The 15150-nt window shown below is 33.4% G+C and overlaps 1 protein-coding gene across 9 annotated transcripts in view; it reads left to right on the top strand.

Annotated features, from left to right (window-relative positions):
• Positions 1 to 15124, top strand: part of LOC111642548 (S-antigen protein-like) — an 18076-nt gene extending 2952 nt beyond the window's left edge. The window contains exons 5-12 of one of the 9 annotated variants that reach the window (XM_023388896.1): positions 1022 to 1379; positions 2581 to 2670; positions 2791 to 2892; positions 3641 to 3742; positions 9449 to 9550; positions 11025 to 11057; positions 14334 to 14447; positions 14549 to 15124. In XM_023388896.1, coding sequence (XP_023244664.1) covers positions 1022 to 1379; positions 2581 to 2670; positions 2791 to 2892; positions 3641 to 3742; positions 9449 to 9550; positions 11025 to 11057; positions 14334 to 14447; positions 14549 to 14856 — 1209 coding nt within the window. In that variant the 3' untranslated portion in view covers positions 14857 to 15124. Of the gene's footprint in view, positions 1 to 1021; positions 1380 to 2580; positions 2671 to 2790; positions 2893 to 3640; positions 3743 to 9448; positions 9551 to 10958; positions 11058 to 14333; positions 14448 to 14548 lie in introns of all 9 variants that reach the window. The other 8 variants (XM_023388897.1, XM_023388900.1, XM_023388898.1 and 5 more) reach the window with 8 other exon arrangements.
• The last annotated feature ends 26 nt before the right edge of the window (positions 15125 to 15150 follow it).

Below are 15150 nucleotides of genomic sequence, written 5' to 3'. Positions count from 1 at the left end.
AGAATTTTTCTGCGTTTGATACATTGAACCCAATTATTGATTGACAGTGTGCTGAGATTAAAGGACAAATACAAAAGAACATTACATTCCATTTGCAAAGCTTGAAAAATGAATTCAATCACTATTTTCCTGACTGCAAGGACAAAGGTGTTCAGAAACTGATTTCAATCCTTTCATAGTCAACATTTCTGAGGTGCCGGATGAAATACAAGAAGAGTTATTTGAAATGCAACATGATAGTAACTGTAAGGATACATTCGAGACAGGAATTAAAGATTTTTTTTTTATTCTGATGAAACTGTGTTGTAGTGTGTCTGTATAAAGCAGCTTAAAGATTTTTGGAGCCAAAAAGCTATTGCTTTCCCTAAAATTCGAGAAATTGCTTTACAGTACCTAACTTTATTTTTAACCACATATTTATGCGAGCAAGGATTCTCAGTGCTTTTGATAATTAAAAATAAACATCGAAATCAGTTGGATGCCAGTGCCGACATGCATTTGCTTTGAGTAGCACTGAACCAAGAATTCAGCAGTTGGTAAACACTATGCAGTCACAAAAACCGCACTAAAATAATATAATTAATGTAACACTTTCTCAAATAATATAATAATCTTGGTTCCGAATAATTTTCTACATGTTTAATTTATAGAACAACCTTATAATAACCTATATTACTGCCAAACAGCTCGCGGTCCATGGCAAGACAAAAATTTTGATAAATGGTCCCTCATCACTAAAAGGTTAAGAACCACCGTTTTAGATAATCTATTATCACAATTTTAAATTTTAGTTTTTTGAAAAAAAAAACACTTTTTAGACAAAATATCGAATACTTTATATTACTTTTCTTGTCAAATTGAAATATATTTTAAAATCTTATTAATTTTTAAAATTAATTTACGGAATAGTAGATATTAATTAAACGTATAATTTATTATTAAGTAAAAATTGTACTTTGTTAATTATTAAATAACTTATGTTCATGAAAACTTTTCAAATGAAGTTTTATAATAACTTTAGGCTTACCATGTGTGCCATTTGGGAAGAATGGAAAGTTTTTTGTGTGCGGCAGGAACAGTTTTCAATCAAGAACATATGATTTGTGATTATTGGTACAGTGTGGATTGTAACGATGCTCCAAAATATTTTCATTTGAATGCTGAAATAGGAAATACTCTCACAGGTCAACCAGGTGATCAGTCTGGTGGTTATAGACCTAAGCCACCAGGGTCTCGACCAGGAGGAAGACCCGGTAGTCCAAGTGGTCCGTCAGGAGGATTTGCTAGACCAGGAGGACCGCATCCAGGTCGTCCAACTGGGCCATCTGGTGGTATTGGTGGCCCAGGAGGAAGATATCCTGGAGGTCCGAGCAAGCCAGGTAAATAACTTATGTTCATGAAGACTTTTCTAATTAGGTATTATAAAAATTTTGTTTATATATATATACAGTCGAGTTCGCATAAGTCGTCATGGGTATAACTAGACACCGTCGGTTAAGTAGTCAGTTTTCTTGGTCCTGGCCGACTTACATAGGCATTAATGTTAAAAAACATCGTTTAAATTGTCACCACTGGGTAAATTGACATACTTTTTCTGTCCCACAATCGTTTAGACATCTGATAAGTCGACTCCCCTTCTGAAAAAAATGAGTTCACTACCGCATGGTAAGATGTGCAGTGTGAACTCATTTTTTTTCAGGAAGAAAGTCGCGACTTATTTATTAATATATACATAATAATAAAACTACTTTAACATTTTATGCATTTTTGTATATAAAATAACAACAGATAAAACGAAAATATGCAATCTATATCAACATCACAGCAGAATCCAATTTTGCATTNCTCATTTTTTTTCAGGAAGAAAGTCGCGACTTATTTATTAATATATACATAATAATAAAACTACTTTAACATTTTATGCATTTTTGTATATAAAATAACAACAGATAAAACGAAAATATGCAATCTATATCAACATCACAGCAGAATCCAATTTTGCATTTTCTCACTTTTCATTCATGCGTGCTTTGTAACACGCGTTTCACATTTGTGCTAGAAATAAGTATCCGAAAGCTAACAATGTTTACGATGAAAAAAAATACAACTTGTGTATAAATGTGAGTGTAATAAACCTTTCAAGAACAACATTGATAAAAGTTCTAAAGAAAAAAACGAAAATAATATACTTTTTATTGAGTCTTCGTCACGGTTGTCTCGATAACGCGAAAGAATGTGGTCTTACAAAGATGTAGATGCTCTATTACATAGGCTAAAGCAAATTCGTTCATCAAATCATCCTGTTTCGAAGCCGATACTGAAAAATAAAAGCGATAAAAATCGCCGAAGTACTTGAAGTAAAAACAAACTTTAGAACCACTGATGGATTGTCAAAGACTGTGTAAAACTGACTCTGTATTTTCCGAATTTTACTTTTGTGGATTTTTCAACTATCAAATAACTCCACACATTTCCACTTCCCCCTAACGTGTCGACTTATGCGGACTCAACAGTAATTATAGTTATAAATAATAACTAAATATAATAATTAAGTTTAATAAATAATTTAATATTCATTAGGAGGAAGATATCCTAGTGGGCCAGGTGGGCCTACAGGACGAGATGGTCCATCGGGTGGAATTGGTGGCCCTGGAGGTCCAAGCCAGACAGGTAAATAACTTATGTTCATGAAAACTTTTCAAATGAAGTTTTATAATAACTTTCTTTATGTATATATAATTATAATTATAAATAGTAATTCAGTTTAATAAATAATTTAATATTCATTAGGAGGAAGATATCCTAGTGGGCCACATGGACCAGGTGGGCCCACAGGTCCAGATGGACCGTCGGGTGGTGGTGGACCGGGCGGAAAATATCCGAGCAAACCAGGTAAATAATTTTGTTTATATATATAATTACTAGCTGTACCCAACCACGCGTTGCTGTCGCTCAAAATGTACCTATTATAAATGTATAACACTCCCAGTGAGAGAAAATTTCGAAAATCACTTCTTAGTGTACATTCTCTTGATGCACCATATTAAAACGCAATCAAAAACGCAAATGACAGCATCTAAAATGTTACGATAGAAGTCGAGTTCTTCACGGTAAGTCTTATTCCGGTCCCTCTCCCAGCGGGAGGGAAAAGATTTCGAAATATCTGTTCTTAGTGTACATTCTCTTGATGTACCCTATCAAAATGCAGTCAAAAACGCAAAAAACCATCTATAAAATAGTATAATAAAAGAGAAATTCTTCACAGTAAGCCTTAATCCAGTCCCTATTCACTGTGGGGGATTTCGAAAAAATCCTTCTTGGTGTACATTCTTTTGGCGTACCCTATTAAAACGCAATCAAAAACACGAAACACCGTACTGTATCTAAAATATTATTATAAAAGCCAGGTCCTTCACGGTAAGTCTTAATTTTGTCCCTTTCTCCAGCGGGCGGGAATTTCGACATCTATATAATAAAAAACACGCGCCTATTCGAATGCAAAGTTGTGTCAAAATGTCAAAACAATCGGTTAACAATTTTCGGAGATTTAAGATTTTAAACAAACGAACATTTACATTTTTATTTATATGAATAATTATAAATAGTAATTAAGTTTAATAAATCATTTAATATTCATTAGGAGGAAGATATCCTAGTGGGCCACATGGGCCAGGTGGACCTACAGGTCCAGATGGACCGTCGGGTGGTGGTGGACCGGGCGGAAGATATCCGAGCAAGCCAGGTAAATAACTTATGTTCATGAAGATTTTTCCAATGAGGTTTTACAATAATTTTGCTTATATATATAAATAACTGTTACCCGCGACTTCGCCCGCGCCGATTTTGCAATCAAACCCCATTTATATTCAGTATTTCAAACCATAGTAATTATTATATATATAACACCTACGGCTGAGAATGATGAGAATTGCTGAGAATGATGAGAATTGCTGAGAATCAAACGAACTGTTTTTAATTTTATTTTTTATTCTGATGAAACCGTGTTGTTGATTTTATCTTGCTTCTTTACAGACACACTAAGGTGACATTATTCAACACTTTATTCAGTTGGGACGCTATTTACAAGTCGCGTTTCGGGCATTAGCCCCTCTTCAGCCAACTAAACATTAAAATAAAACATGAGAAAATTATACATAAATACGCGAGTAAAACATCCCGTAGATAAAACATTTTAAATCCCCTTAAAAACATACCTCAAAAGAACATATCACGAGCGTACAGATGTCGTACAGGATGGACAGTTGCATATTCTATATATCAAGTGGACAATAAACAGATTCGAAGATAACTGCTTGACGACAGGGCTTTCGAATATGACGTTCTTTTAGTTTATACAAATAATTCAGATAAATAAATTGAAATTTATAACATATTTTAACAATATTTGTTTTACCTCTAATCTATATTCGCATATTACACCAAAATTCACACAATAACTGTTGTCACCTTTTTTATGACGAGTTTCACACAAAGTCATCCCAGCGACACTATTTGGTCTGCTAATTTACATATATAACAGTGAATATATTTAAAGCTATTACATTAAATTGTACAAACCAATTATTAATATTTGTTTTACCTATAGTTTATATACAGACATCAAATTCACACGTTATCAGTTGTAGCTTTTCGTAAAACGAGTCTAGCATACAGTTTTCACAACGACACTATTTGGTCTAGTAATTTACATATATAAGTGAGCTGATTTTTGAAACAATTTCAGTATACAATGGAAAGTCGTGTATAAACAGAAATTATTATATTAATCTTAACTTATTTTATTACTTATACATGAACTTTGAACTTTGGTGATCATCGTCATAATTATAACCAATAGTCATCAACTTAATTACAATATTTTTATCCAGTTCTCACTAATTTTAATGCTTAAGTTTTTATTTATACAATTGTTATTTTTATTTTTAATAATCTCAACACTATCTTTAAATTTTCTGTTATATGTTTTCTTCTCTTTATGTAGAATCTGTATGTTAGTTTTATCTGTATTGCATTCGTTTAGTACACAATGATCATGGAATAGTGAGTTTAATCGGTGATACTTCAAATCTGACACATGTTCTTTAACACTTATTTTTAGTTTACGTTTTGTTTCGCCTATATAAAAACTGTTGTTTTTACATGTACATGGTATTTTATATACGATATTTTTCGTTTCTTCTTTATTTATTTTTTGTTTTTTCATACTTTGTTTAGCCTTCAATCTGGAGAATAGATATTCATATTTTGGAGCAAGTTTCATATTATTTTTCTTCATTTCGGTATCTATTTGCTCATACATATTTTTTATGTATGGAAAACCTACATATTTTGGTTTTGTTTTCCCATCAATTATTCTGGTTTTTTTTATTTTTTGTTTTGGTATCGTTGTCTATTATTTTTTGCCATTTATTAATTAATCTGATTGGATATCCGTTTATATTGAATTTTTTCTTCAGATTATTTATATGTTTATTTTTAATAATTTCGTTACTGGTTCTATTTTGTATTTTTGTATACTTCATGTGAAAAACATTCTTTTTTATATACATAGGTATATTAGAGTCGTATCTTATTGTAGTTTCAATTGAACACGGTTTCTTATAAGGCTCAAATTCTAGCTTATTTTCTTTCTTTGTGATTATGACATCGTCATCTGTGTTTTTGATAGAATATTTCGAATTTTCGTAATCTTTGAGCTTTTGTTTCAAGAATTTTTCCAAATTATATAATACAGCAAATTTAAAGTCTACTATTGGTCTTACTTTTTCATCTTTCTTATGGGTCTTAAGTTGTATATTTAGTCTTGGCGTTCTGTTATTATCCTCATACAGGATAAAATCTTTTTCATTTTTGGTAATTTTTTTAAGTTTTTGTAATTTTGTAATTCTATTTTTTAATTCTTCATATATTATATCTTTGGGGTTAATCGGTAGTTCTCTAAATTTATTCCCTTTTACTATTTCTAGTTTTTTAACTTTATCCAATCTTGAGTCACAACAATAACTTGTTTAGATTTATCTGCTCTTATAATATTTATCTTATTCTCATTTAGAAATGTATACAGTTTTTATATATCGTTTTTATATTTATAATAATTTTTATCCTTTATCTTCATTTTTACTTAAGTTAATTTTTAGAATTTTTGAATCAAAAGTTAAGTTAATTTTTAGAATTTTTGTTTCAAAAATCAGCTCACTTATATATGTAAATTAGTATAGCAAATAGTGTCGTTGTGAAAACTGTATGCTAGACTCGTTTTACGAAAAGCTACAACTGATAACGTGTGAATTTGATGTCTGTATACAAACTATAAATAAAACAAATATTAATAATTGGTTTGTAAAATTTAATATAATAGCTTTAAATATATTCACTGTTATATATGTAAATTAGCAGACCAAATAGTGTCGATGGAATGACTTTGTGTGAAACTCGTCATAAAAAAAGGTGACAACAGTTATTGTGTGAATTTTGGTGTAATATGCGAATATAGATTAGAGGTAAAACAAATATTGTTAAAATATGTTATAAATTTCAATTTATTTATCTGAATTATTTGTATAAACTAAAAGAACGTCATATTCGAAAGCCCTGTCGTCAAGCAGTTATCTTCGAATCTGTTTATTGTCCACTTGATATATAGAATATGCAACTGTCCATCCTGTACGCCATCTGTACGCTCGTGATATGTGCTTTTGAGGTATGTTTTTAAGGGGATTTAAAATGTTTTATCTACGGGATGTTTTACTCGCGTATTTATGTATAATTTTCTCATGTTTTATTTTAATGTTTAGTTGGCTGAAGAGGGGCTAATGCCCGAAACGCGACTTGTAAATAGCGTCCCAACTGAATAAAGTGGTGAATAATCTGCCAAGTGTTGAATAATGTCACCTTAGTGTGTCTGTAAAGAAGCAAGATAAAAATGTTTTTAATTTGATCAATTTTCTGGAAACGTTTACAATCCTCCTATAATCGAACCAATATACAATAAAAATTCTAATTTAAAACGGTTCGAACATTTGGTTAAAAAATCGAAATACAGTGGAACCTCGATATACGACCTTAATCCGTTCCTGATGTTTGAACTTATACCGAATAGGACGTATACCAACCCAACCTTTCCCATAAGAAGTAATGTAAAAACGATTAATCCGTTCTCATGTAAAAAAAATGGCTGGCTATAAACACCTCGCTACCCTGGCTAGTTCCTGGTTGATTCTTCATGAGATCAGCATGTATCTTTTTAAGTTTCTCGCAAATAATTGCTTCTGTTGCTACTAGGTTTGCCTTATGTTTCGCACATTTCAAGTGATTTTTAATGTCAGTTCTGATACGCTGTCGCCAGCACACTGTTTTTCAGTTATCCAAAGCAAAAGCAATTTCTCACATGATCTAATATTCTTGATCTCTGTTTAGAAATTGATTTAACTCCTTTCGCAACGTTAGCAGATTTAATAATGTCTTTATTTTTCACGATTGTCGATATCGTCTTTCTCGGAATACGGTATGCAGCAGTTAAATCTCGAACACGCATACCGCTTTCATATTTCTCAACAATCTCTTTTTTCAGTTCCATTGTGATTCTAGTCAATTTTTTAGTTTTCTGTTGCTTTTCATTTGCCTTTTTGCAATTCATCATTAATAAAACTAATTAAATTTTGCTTACAAATTAAAATCAGAAAAAATTTAACGAAGTTATAAACCGTGGCAGCGCGAACGTTTAGTCTGGCCTACTACACCGATAGTGCTACTTGTTCATAAATGGCGCGTATAATTGAATTAAAATAAGTCGTATACCGAGCAAAATTTGTTTTGTCCAAACAAGACATATTCCGAATTGGACGTATTCTAAAGCAGACGTATACCGAGGTACCACTATATATAAAAATATTTATAACAATGTCTGAAATGTTATCAGTTAAATACACCTAAGTATTCAATGAAGACTAAACGTAGTTGAAAACAAAAAATCGCATCTAAAATAGTACAGTAGAAGCCGTTCTTCAGGTTAAGCCTTAATTTTCTTCCTCTATTCCCGCGGGGGAATTTCGGAAAATCCCTTCTTAGTGTGCGTTTCCATGACGTACCCTAATTCTTCTCTGAACGGAGCATTTCGATCTAGCTTGTGACTAAGGTCGACGACTATGACGTCGTGCGACCTCTCCCGACCGTTTCAATTTCGACTGGAACGAGGTTCAATCGCGATCGACTCAACAGAGTTCTTGAAACTAAATCCAGTCATGAGAGAGATCCCACAATCTCACGCGCGCCACAAATTACAAGATGGCTGCGGAACACGTGTTGGGTTCTTCTGAAGCGGACTGCCTGTATGAACAGCTGAACGATCGACTGGCAACAGTCACAATCGAGATTGTATCAATAGATAAATCGAGATCGAAGTGAATCGTGGATTGTGTGCGAATGGGGTATGTGTACAAAATTTCACCTGTTTAAATTTAACGGTTTGCTCTGGGCAATAATGAATCAATCAGTCAGTCAGTCAGTCAGGAAAAGTAATTTTATATATTTAGATTATAACAAATAAAACGGCAAAACTGTATTTGAAACATGACTATGTCTGGGAGACTCAGTACTAAGTGGAATCACTTTGACGCTCAAAATGGGTCTCGTTCTCATTCTCCAATCTTCTTTGTTATCGCTGCTTTTGAACGCGATCGTTCAAACTTCGCCGGTTACGACCACGAAGTCGTCCATGATACATTTTCGATGAAATTAATCTATCCAATTTCGAAATTTCTCTCCGTTGCGTGTCAGCCCGGGTTCAATTTTTGTCGAAGCGTAACGAAATTTTGCCGTTTTTCAAAACATTATCGCGGCTATTGTATCGCCAGAAATTATTTTTTTATTTTCGACAAACAATATACAGTTTAACCCGATTATGACGTCATCGGATGTAACGACAACCCTAATATAACGTCAAATTTTTATCGGTTCCACGATTTTACTACACTAGATAATGCTAAAATACCTACTTGTAACGACACCCTGTTTTAATGTCATATTTGAAGCACTTTCAAATTTACAAAATTAGATTACAAATTTTATTTAACATAGAAGAAACGACGTGTTCAGTCGTAAGGTCAGAGTTCACATCTTAGAATGACTGTGGGTGGTACTCTCCCCACCTGACTTCGGTGGGTGAAATGCTTATTTTGCCTGTTTGTAGAAGAGTGTCGCCATTTTGTATTTTATTTTGACTCGGTTCTCAGTCCCCTGACTACCTACAAGTCGGGATTTTTTACGCGCAAATGATACTCTGTGTCAAATAGCAACTCTCGACATGTACTCCTTCATACCTCTAAGCTGGTAACATATACCGCAGTACGATTTTATAAACAAGACATAGTTTTGTCAATAATAATTATGTATAATAATTCAGTTTTATAAATAATTTAATATTCATTAGGAGGAGGATATCCTAGTGGGCCTCATGGGCCAGGTGGGCCTACAGGTCCAGATGGACCGTCGGGTGGTGGTGGACCGGGCGGAAGATATCCGAGCAAACCAGGTAAATAATTTTGTTCATATATATAATTACTAGAGATACCCAACCACGCGTTGCTGTCGCTCAAAATGCACCTATTATACACGTATAACACTCACCGTGAGAGAAAATTTCGAAAGATCCGTTCTTAGTGTACATTCTCTTGATGTACCCTATTAAAATGCAGTCAAAAACGCAAAAATTCACCTATAAAATAGTATAATAAAACACGAGTTCTTCACAGTAAGCCTTAATCCAGTCCCTATTCACTGTGGGGGTGATTTCGAAAAAATCCTTCTTAGTGTACGTTCTTTTGGCGTACCCTATTAAAACGCAATCAAAAACACGAAACACCGCCTCTAAAATAGAATAATAGAAGCCGGATTCATCACGGTAAGCCTTAATTTTGTCCCTTTCTCCAGCGGGCGAGAACTTCGACATCTATATAATAAAAAAAACAATCGTCTATTCGAATGCAAAGTTGTGTCAAAATGTCAAAACAATCGGTTAACAACTCNTAACTGCATCATGTATCTTATTACAAATTTCTATACTACACGTGAAAAAAAAAAAAAAGATAAGATTGCTACTGTATATTCGAATATGAGTGGCAGAGTGGAAGCGCTGTATTGTCAGCTTCCAAAAAGCCAGATTTGCGCATGCGCTTTACATTAGCATCAACCTCACCCGGTTTAACTGGTGGAAGCCTAAGACCTCGGGTGGATGCTACACGCATCCAATTCTATCCAGGACCGGTTCCGAGCTGTTAGCCGCCCGCCTGCTAGATATTTGGCCACCCTCGCCCGATTACGCGAATCACGAGTAGATTTATAACTTAATTCAACCGATAAGAATTTACCTGTATGTTTTTATGATAGGTTTTTGTATAGTTGACGGGAGTTTTAAAAAATCCGTTAAAATATTTGATATTTTTATTCCGCTCTCCGATTTTATATTACTCACGGATTTAAATGTTAAACCAGTGATATTACGATTTCGTATGTCCCATCTTTTAGGGGATGTAGAAAAAAAACGTGTACAATTCTTGTATAATGTTAAAAAATTAACTGTTACTTTGGTAGCATAATTTACAACTAAATTTAGTGAATGAGAGAGATGCACGAGGTACAGAAAAAGCTCTAGAATTTATTTTTCTTAAATTTACAATCTATGTATCCGTTTGTCATAAAAATTTGTCTTTCCACTTTTTTCCCGAGACTACAAATATTCGAGTACAAAGTAACTGGTTTCGACTTATTTCTGCTTTAGTTAAATAATTAAGCGATTAGGGAATTGGGGACATAAACAAAACCCTGATGAAAGAGCCGAAATTATACTTAAAAGCCTAACCGAACCCATCTCTAGCCGAGTACAGTGGGACTGATTTATTCGAAATATTAGATGTAATAAAGACAGACATTTTTCCAGTTCNGTGGACCACAAGGGCCAAGCGGGCCTACAGGACGAGATGGTCCATCGGGTGGAATTGGTGGCCCAGGAGGAAGATATCCTGGAGGTCCAATCCAGCCAGGTAAATAATTTATGTTCATGAAGACTTTTCTTTTGAAGTTTTAGAATAATTTTGCTGATATATATAACTAGCTGTAACCCGCGACTTTGCCTGCGAGGATTTTGCAGTCAAAAAGCATTTATATTCAGTATTTCAAACCATAGTAATTATTTTATATATAACATCTACGGCTGAGAATGATGAGAATTGCTGAGAATCAAACGAACTGTTTTTAATTTGATCAATTTTCTGAAACGTTTACAATCATCCTATAATCGAACGAATATGCAATAACAAATTCGAATTTAAAACGGTTCGAACATTTGGTTAAAAAATCGAAATATACAAAAATATTTATAACAGTGTCTGAAATGTTATTAATTTAATACAGCTAAGCAATAAATGACAGTGGCGTGCCGTCATTAGAAGTGGTGAATGCGCCGGTTCCCTTGTATTTTCTAAAAAATAATTACATATTAATTTTAATTATATGAAAATAATCGCACAATATTTTATTATAACCGCATTATGTATCTTATTACAAATTTCTATACTACACGTGAAAAAAAAAAAGATAAGATTGCTACTGTATATTCGAATATGAGTGGTGGAGTGGAAGCGCTGTATTGTCAGCTTGAAAAAGCCAGATTTGCGCATGCGCTTTACATTAGCATCAACCTCACCCGGTTTAACTGGTGGAAGCCTAAGACCTCGGGTGGATGCTACACGCATCCAATTCTATCCAGGACCGGTTCCGAGCTGTTAGCCGCCCGCCTGCTAGATATTTGGCCACCCTCGCCCGATTATGCGAATCACGAGTAGATTTATAACTTAATTCAACCGATAAGAATTTACCTGTATGTTTTTATGATAGGTTTTTGTATAGTTGACGGGAGTTTTAAAAAATCCGTTAAAATATTTGATATTTTATTCCGCTCTCCGATTTTATATTACTCACGGATTTAAATGTTAAACCAGTGATATTACGATTTCGTATGTCCCATCTTTTAGGGGATGTAGAAAAAAAACGTGTACAATTCTTGTATAATGTTAAAAAATTAACTGTTACTTTGGTAGCATAATTTACAACTAAATTTAGTGAATGAGAGAGATGCACGAGGTACAGAAAAAGCTCTAGAATTTATTTTCCTTAAATTTACGATTTATGTATCCGTTTGTCATAAAAATTTGTCTTTCCACTTTTTCCCGAGACTACAAATATTCGAGTACAAAGTAACTGGTTTCGACTTATTTCTACTTAAGAAGTAGTTAAATAATTAAGCGATTAGGGAATTGGGGACATAAACAAAACCCTGATGAAAGAGCCGGAATATTACTTAAACAAAAGCTTAACCGAACCAATCTATAGCCGAGTACAGTGGGGACTGATTTCTTCGAAATACTGTATTAGATGTAATAAAGACAGAAATTTTTCCAGTTCGACGAGAGTGACCGAAAAGTTGTAAATTTTGGAAATTTCCGTGGACAACACCTGGTCCTAAAACGAATTAGTTAGAAAACAAACGACGGACAATCTATTAAGTTTAACATATTTAGACTTTTACAGCTATGGTGAGAAACGTTTAAAATTTACAAGAACCCTGTCGCGTCTTTTGAGGTATATTAGTGATGCGACAAAAGAAACATTTGACATTGCCAAATCCCGAGGGTATCGGCACCCTCGGGATTTGGCAGCCCGCGTGCATGTACAGTACACACCGCACACCTAGCAGGACCGTCTCTGATTCCACTCGTAGGGAGCTATTTGACTAAGTGGTTAAGATTTAAAGAGTAAAGAATATTTTATGTTATTTTCATGTACGTTTCATTACAAAGTTATATTTAATTATAATTTTCTTTAAAAGTATATTCATACAATTGAAGAATATTTTGTACCAGGTATGTATATCCACCACACATTTTATTTCACCAAGTAAGTTTTTATAATTTTATTTTTAATTTTAGCCCTTATATCGTGGCTAGCGATTCGGAATGTAATTGCGATATTGAAAATTTATTTTAAAAAAGTTTTGGCTCGAGATCATATAATGAAAAAGAAAACATTATTAAAAGAGAAAGGCCAATGCCTAAGTTAAATATAAACGCTTCAATAAAAAAATTTGTTCGACATTTTCACGATAAAATGGCTCTGTAAATGCATAAAAATGCAAAAATTGTTTTGTTGGCTTGCCTACTATTTTCAAATGAAATTAGTGTGTGGAATAAGAATGGCTTTGACAATTTAGCTGGCAAAAGACACGAAAAATCGTCGATTCTTTCGTATTTGAAGCAATTTGGAAATCGAAGCGGAATAGAATTTAACATTAGTAAATAATATAAAATAAATATTGAAAATTATAACGAGATAGTTACTGTTAATAGATATATTATATCTAAATAAATAGATGTTATATGTTTTTATCAAAGCAAGAATTGGCATTTAGAGAGCATATGGATTATATTGGATCTAATAACAGAGGTAAATTCATAAAAATGCAAAAATTGTTTTGTTGGCATGCCTACTATTTGATATCCTATTATTCTGAGAGTCCTATCGATGCTAGACAACAAATAGACACTAATATTGCAACAATAATGTACGTGATTTATTCCTAAAAAGACACCACACAAAAGATGTATACAATAGTGGACTAATGAGCTTGAAAATCTCCGTCGAACCACTCGACATTTAAGAAGAACCTACCAAAGATGCAGGGACAATCGCATGCGTAACATGCATAGAACTGCATATCTAGCAAGCCAACGACTTTACAAGCACGCCATTAAGACTGAGAAATTACGCATCTGGTGGTATATTGAACTTGTTTATTTATTAAGTACGTCAGATAAATAATCTATTAAAAATACGTTTAAAGAAAGAAAATTAACTGATTGCCCCTGGAGGTTTGCTTCTTATAGAAACACAGCTTCCCTCTCATCAAATGTAACAGCACGCCACTGCTCAATGAAGAGTAAACGTAGTTGAAAACAAAAAATCGCATCTAAAATAGTACATTAGAAGCCGTTCTTCAGGTTATGCTTTAATCCTATCCCTCTTTCCCCTGGGGGAAATTTACACAAATCCTTCTTAGTGTGCGTTTTTATGACGTACTTTAACTGTGTATTAAATTTCACCTTTTTAGGTTCAACGGTTTGCTCTGTGCAATGACGAATCAATCATTTAATCAGTCAGTGGATCAGTCACTCAGGACAAGAAATTTTATATATTTAGATTATAATTATAAATAATAATTAAATATAATAATTCACTTTTATAAATAATTTAATATTCACTAGGAGGAGGATATCCTAGTGGATCACATGGGCCAAGTGGGCCCGCAGGACCTGATGGTCCGTCAGGTGGAATTGGTGGCCCTGGAGGAAGATATCCTGGAGGTCCAAGCCAGCCAGGTAAATAACTTATGTTCATGAAGTCGTTTCTAATGACGTTTTATAATAATTTTGTTTATGTATATATAATTAAGTTTTATAAATAATTTAATATCCATTAGGAAGAGGATATCCTAGTGGACCACATGGGCCGAGTGGCCCATCAGATGGTACTGGTGGGTTTGGAGGTAGTCCAAGTGGTTCTGGAAGTCAAGGAAGTGGTTCTCCCGGTCAAAGAAGACCTGGTTCTTATACTAAAGCATATACTGGAGGTAGGCCCAGAAATAGAGGACCAAGCGGAGATTATGCACAAGCTGGGAGTTTACAAGAAAATCGATATGGATCTCAGACAGGTCAAAATATTCGACAACCAGGTTACGGTCAAGCTCAGCTAACTATGATGATGAATATGATGCCAGGAAGTGATTGAAAATAATTTGCAATAAAATTTTATAGAATCCAATTAAGAGTCATTTCACTCAATGCCAATAAAATTGAAAGTTCCATATATATTAATACCTTTTATTTATCAATAGTGAAGCTAATGTAGAAGGAAAATGAATGCATCCACTAATGGTAGAAATGATTAATTATTAAAATCAGTTACTAAAATTATTTATTGCAAATATGTTAAAATATTTTCCAAGTTAAATTTGAATGAAAATAAACAAATGATCACTATACAATATTATTATTTTTTAATTGAAATTTTCAATTATATCTG

The sequence above is a fragment of the Centruroides sculpturatus genome, unplaced genomic scaffold, assembly GCF_000671375.1.
Source record: "Centruroides sculpturatus isolate CEXI.00-Female unplaced genomic scaffold, Cexi_2.0 scaffold1634, whole genome shotgun sequence".
NCBI lineage: Eukaryota > Metazoa > Arthropoda > Arachnida > Scorpiones > Buthidae > Centruroides > Centruroides sculpturatus.
This window is presented reverse-complemented; position numbering and strand designations above follow the sequence as displayed.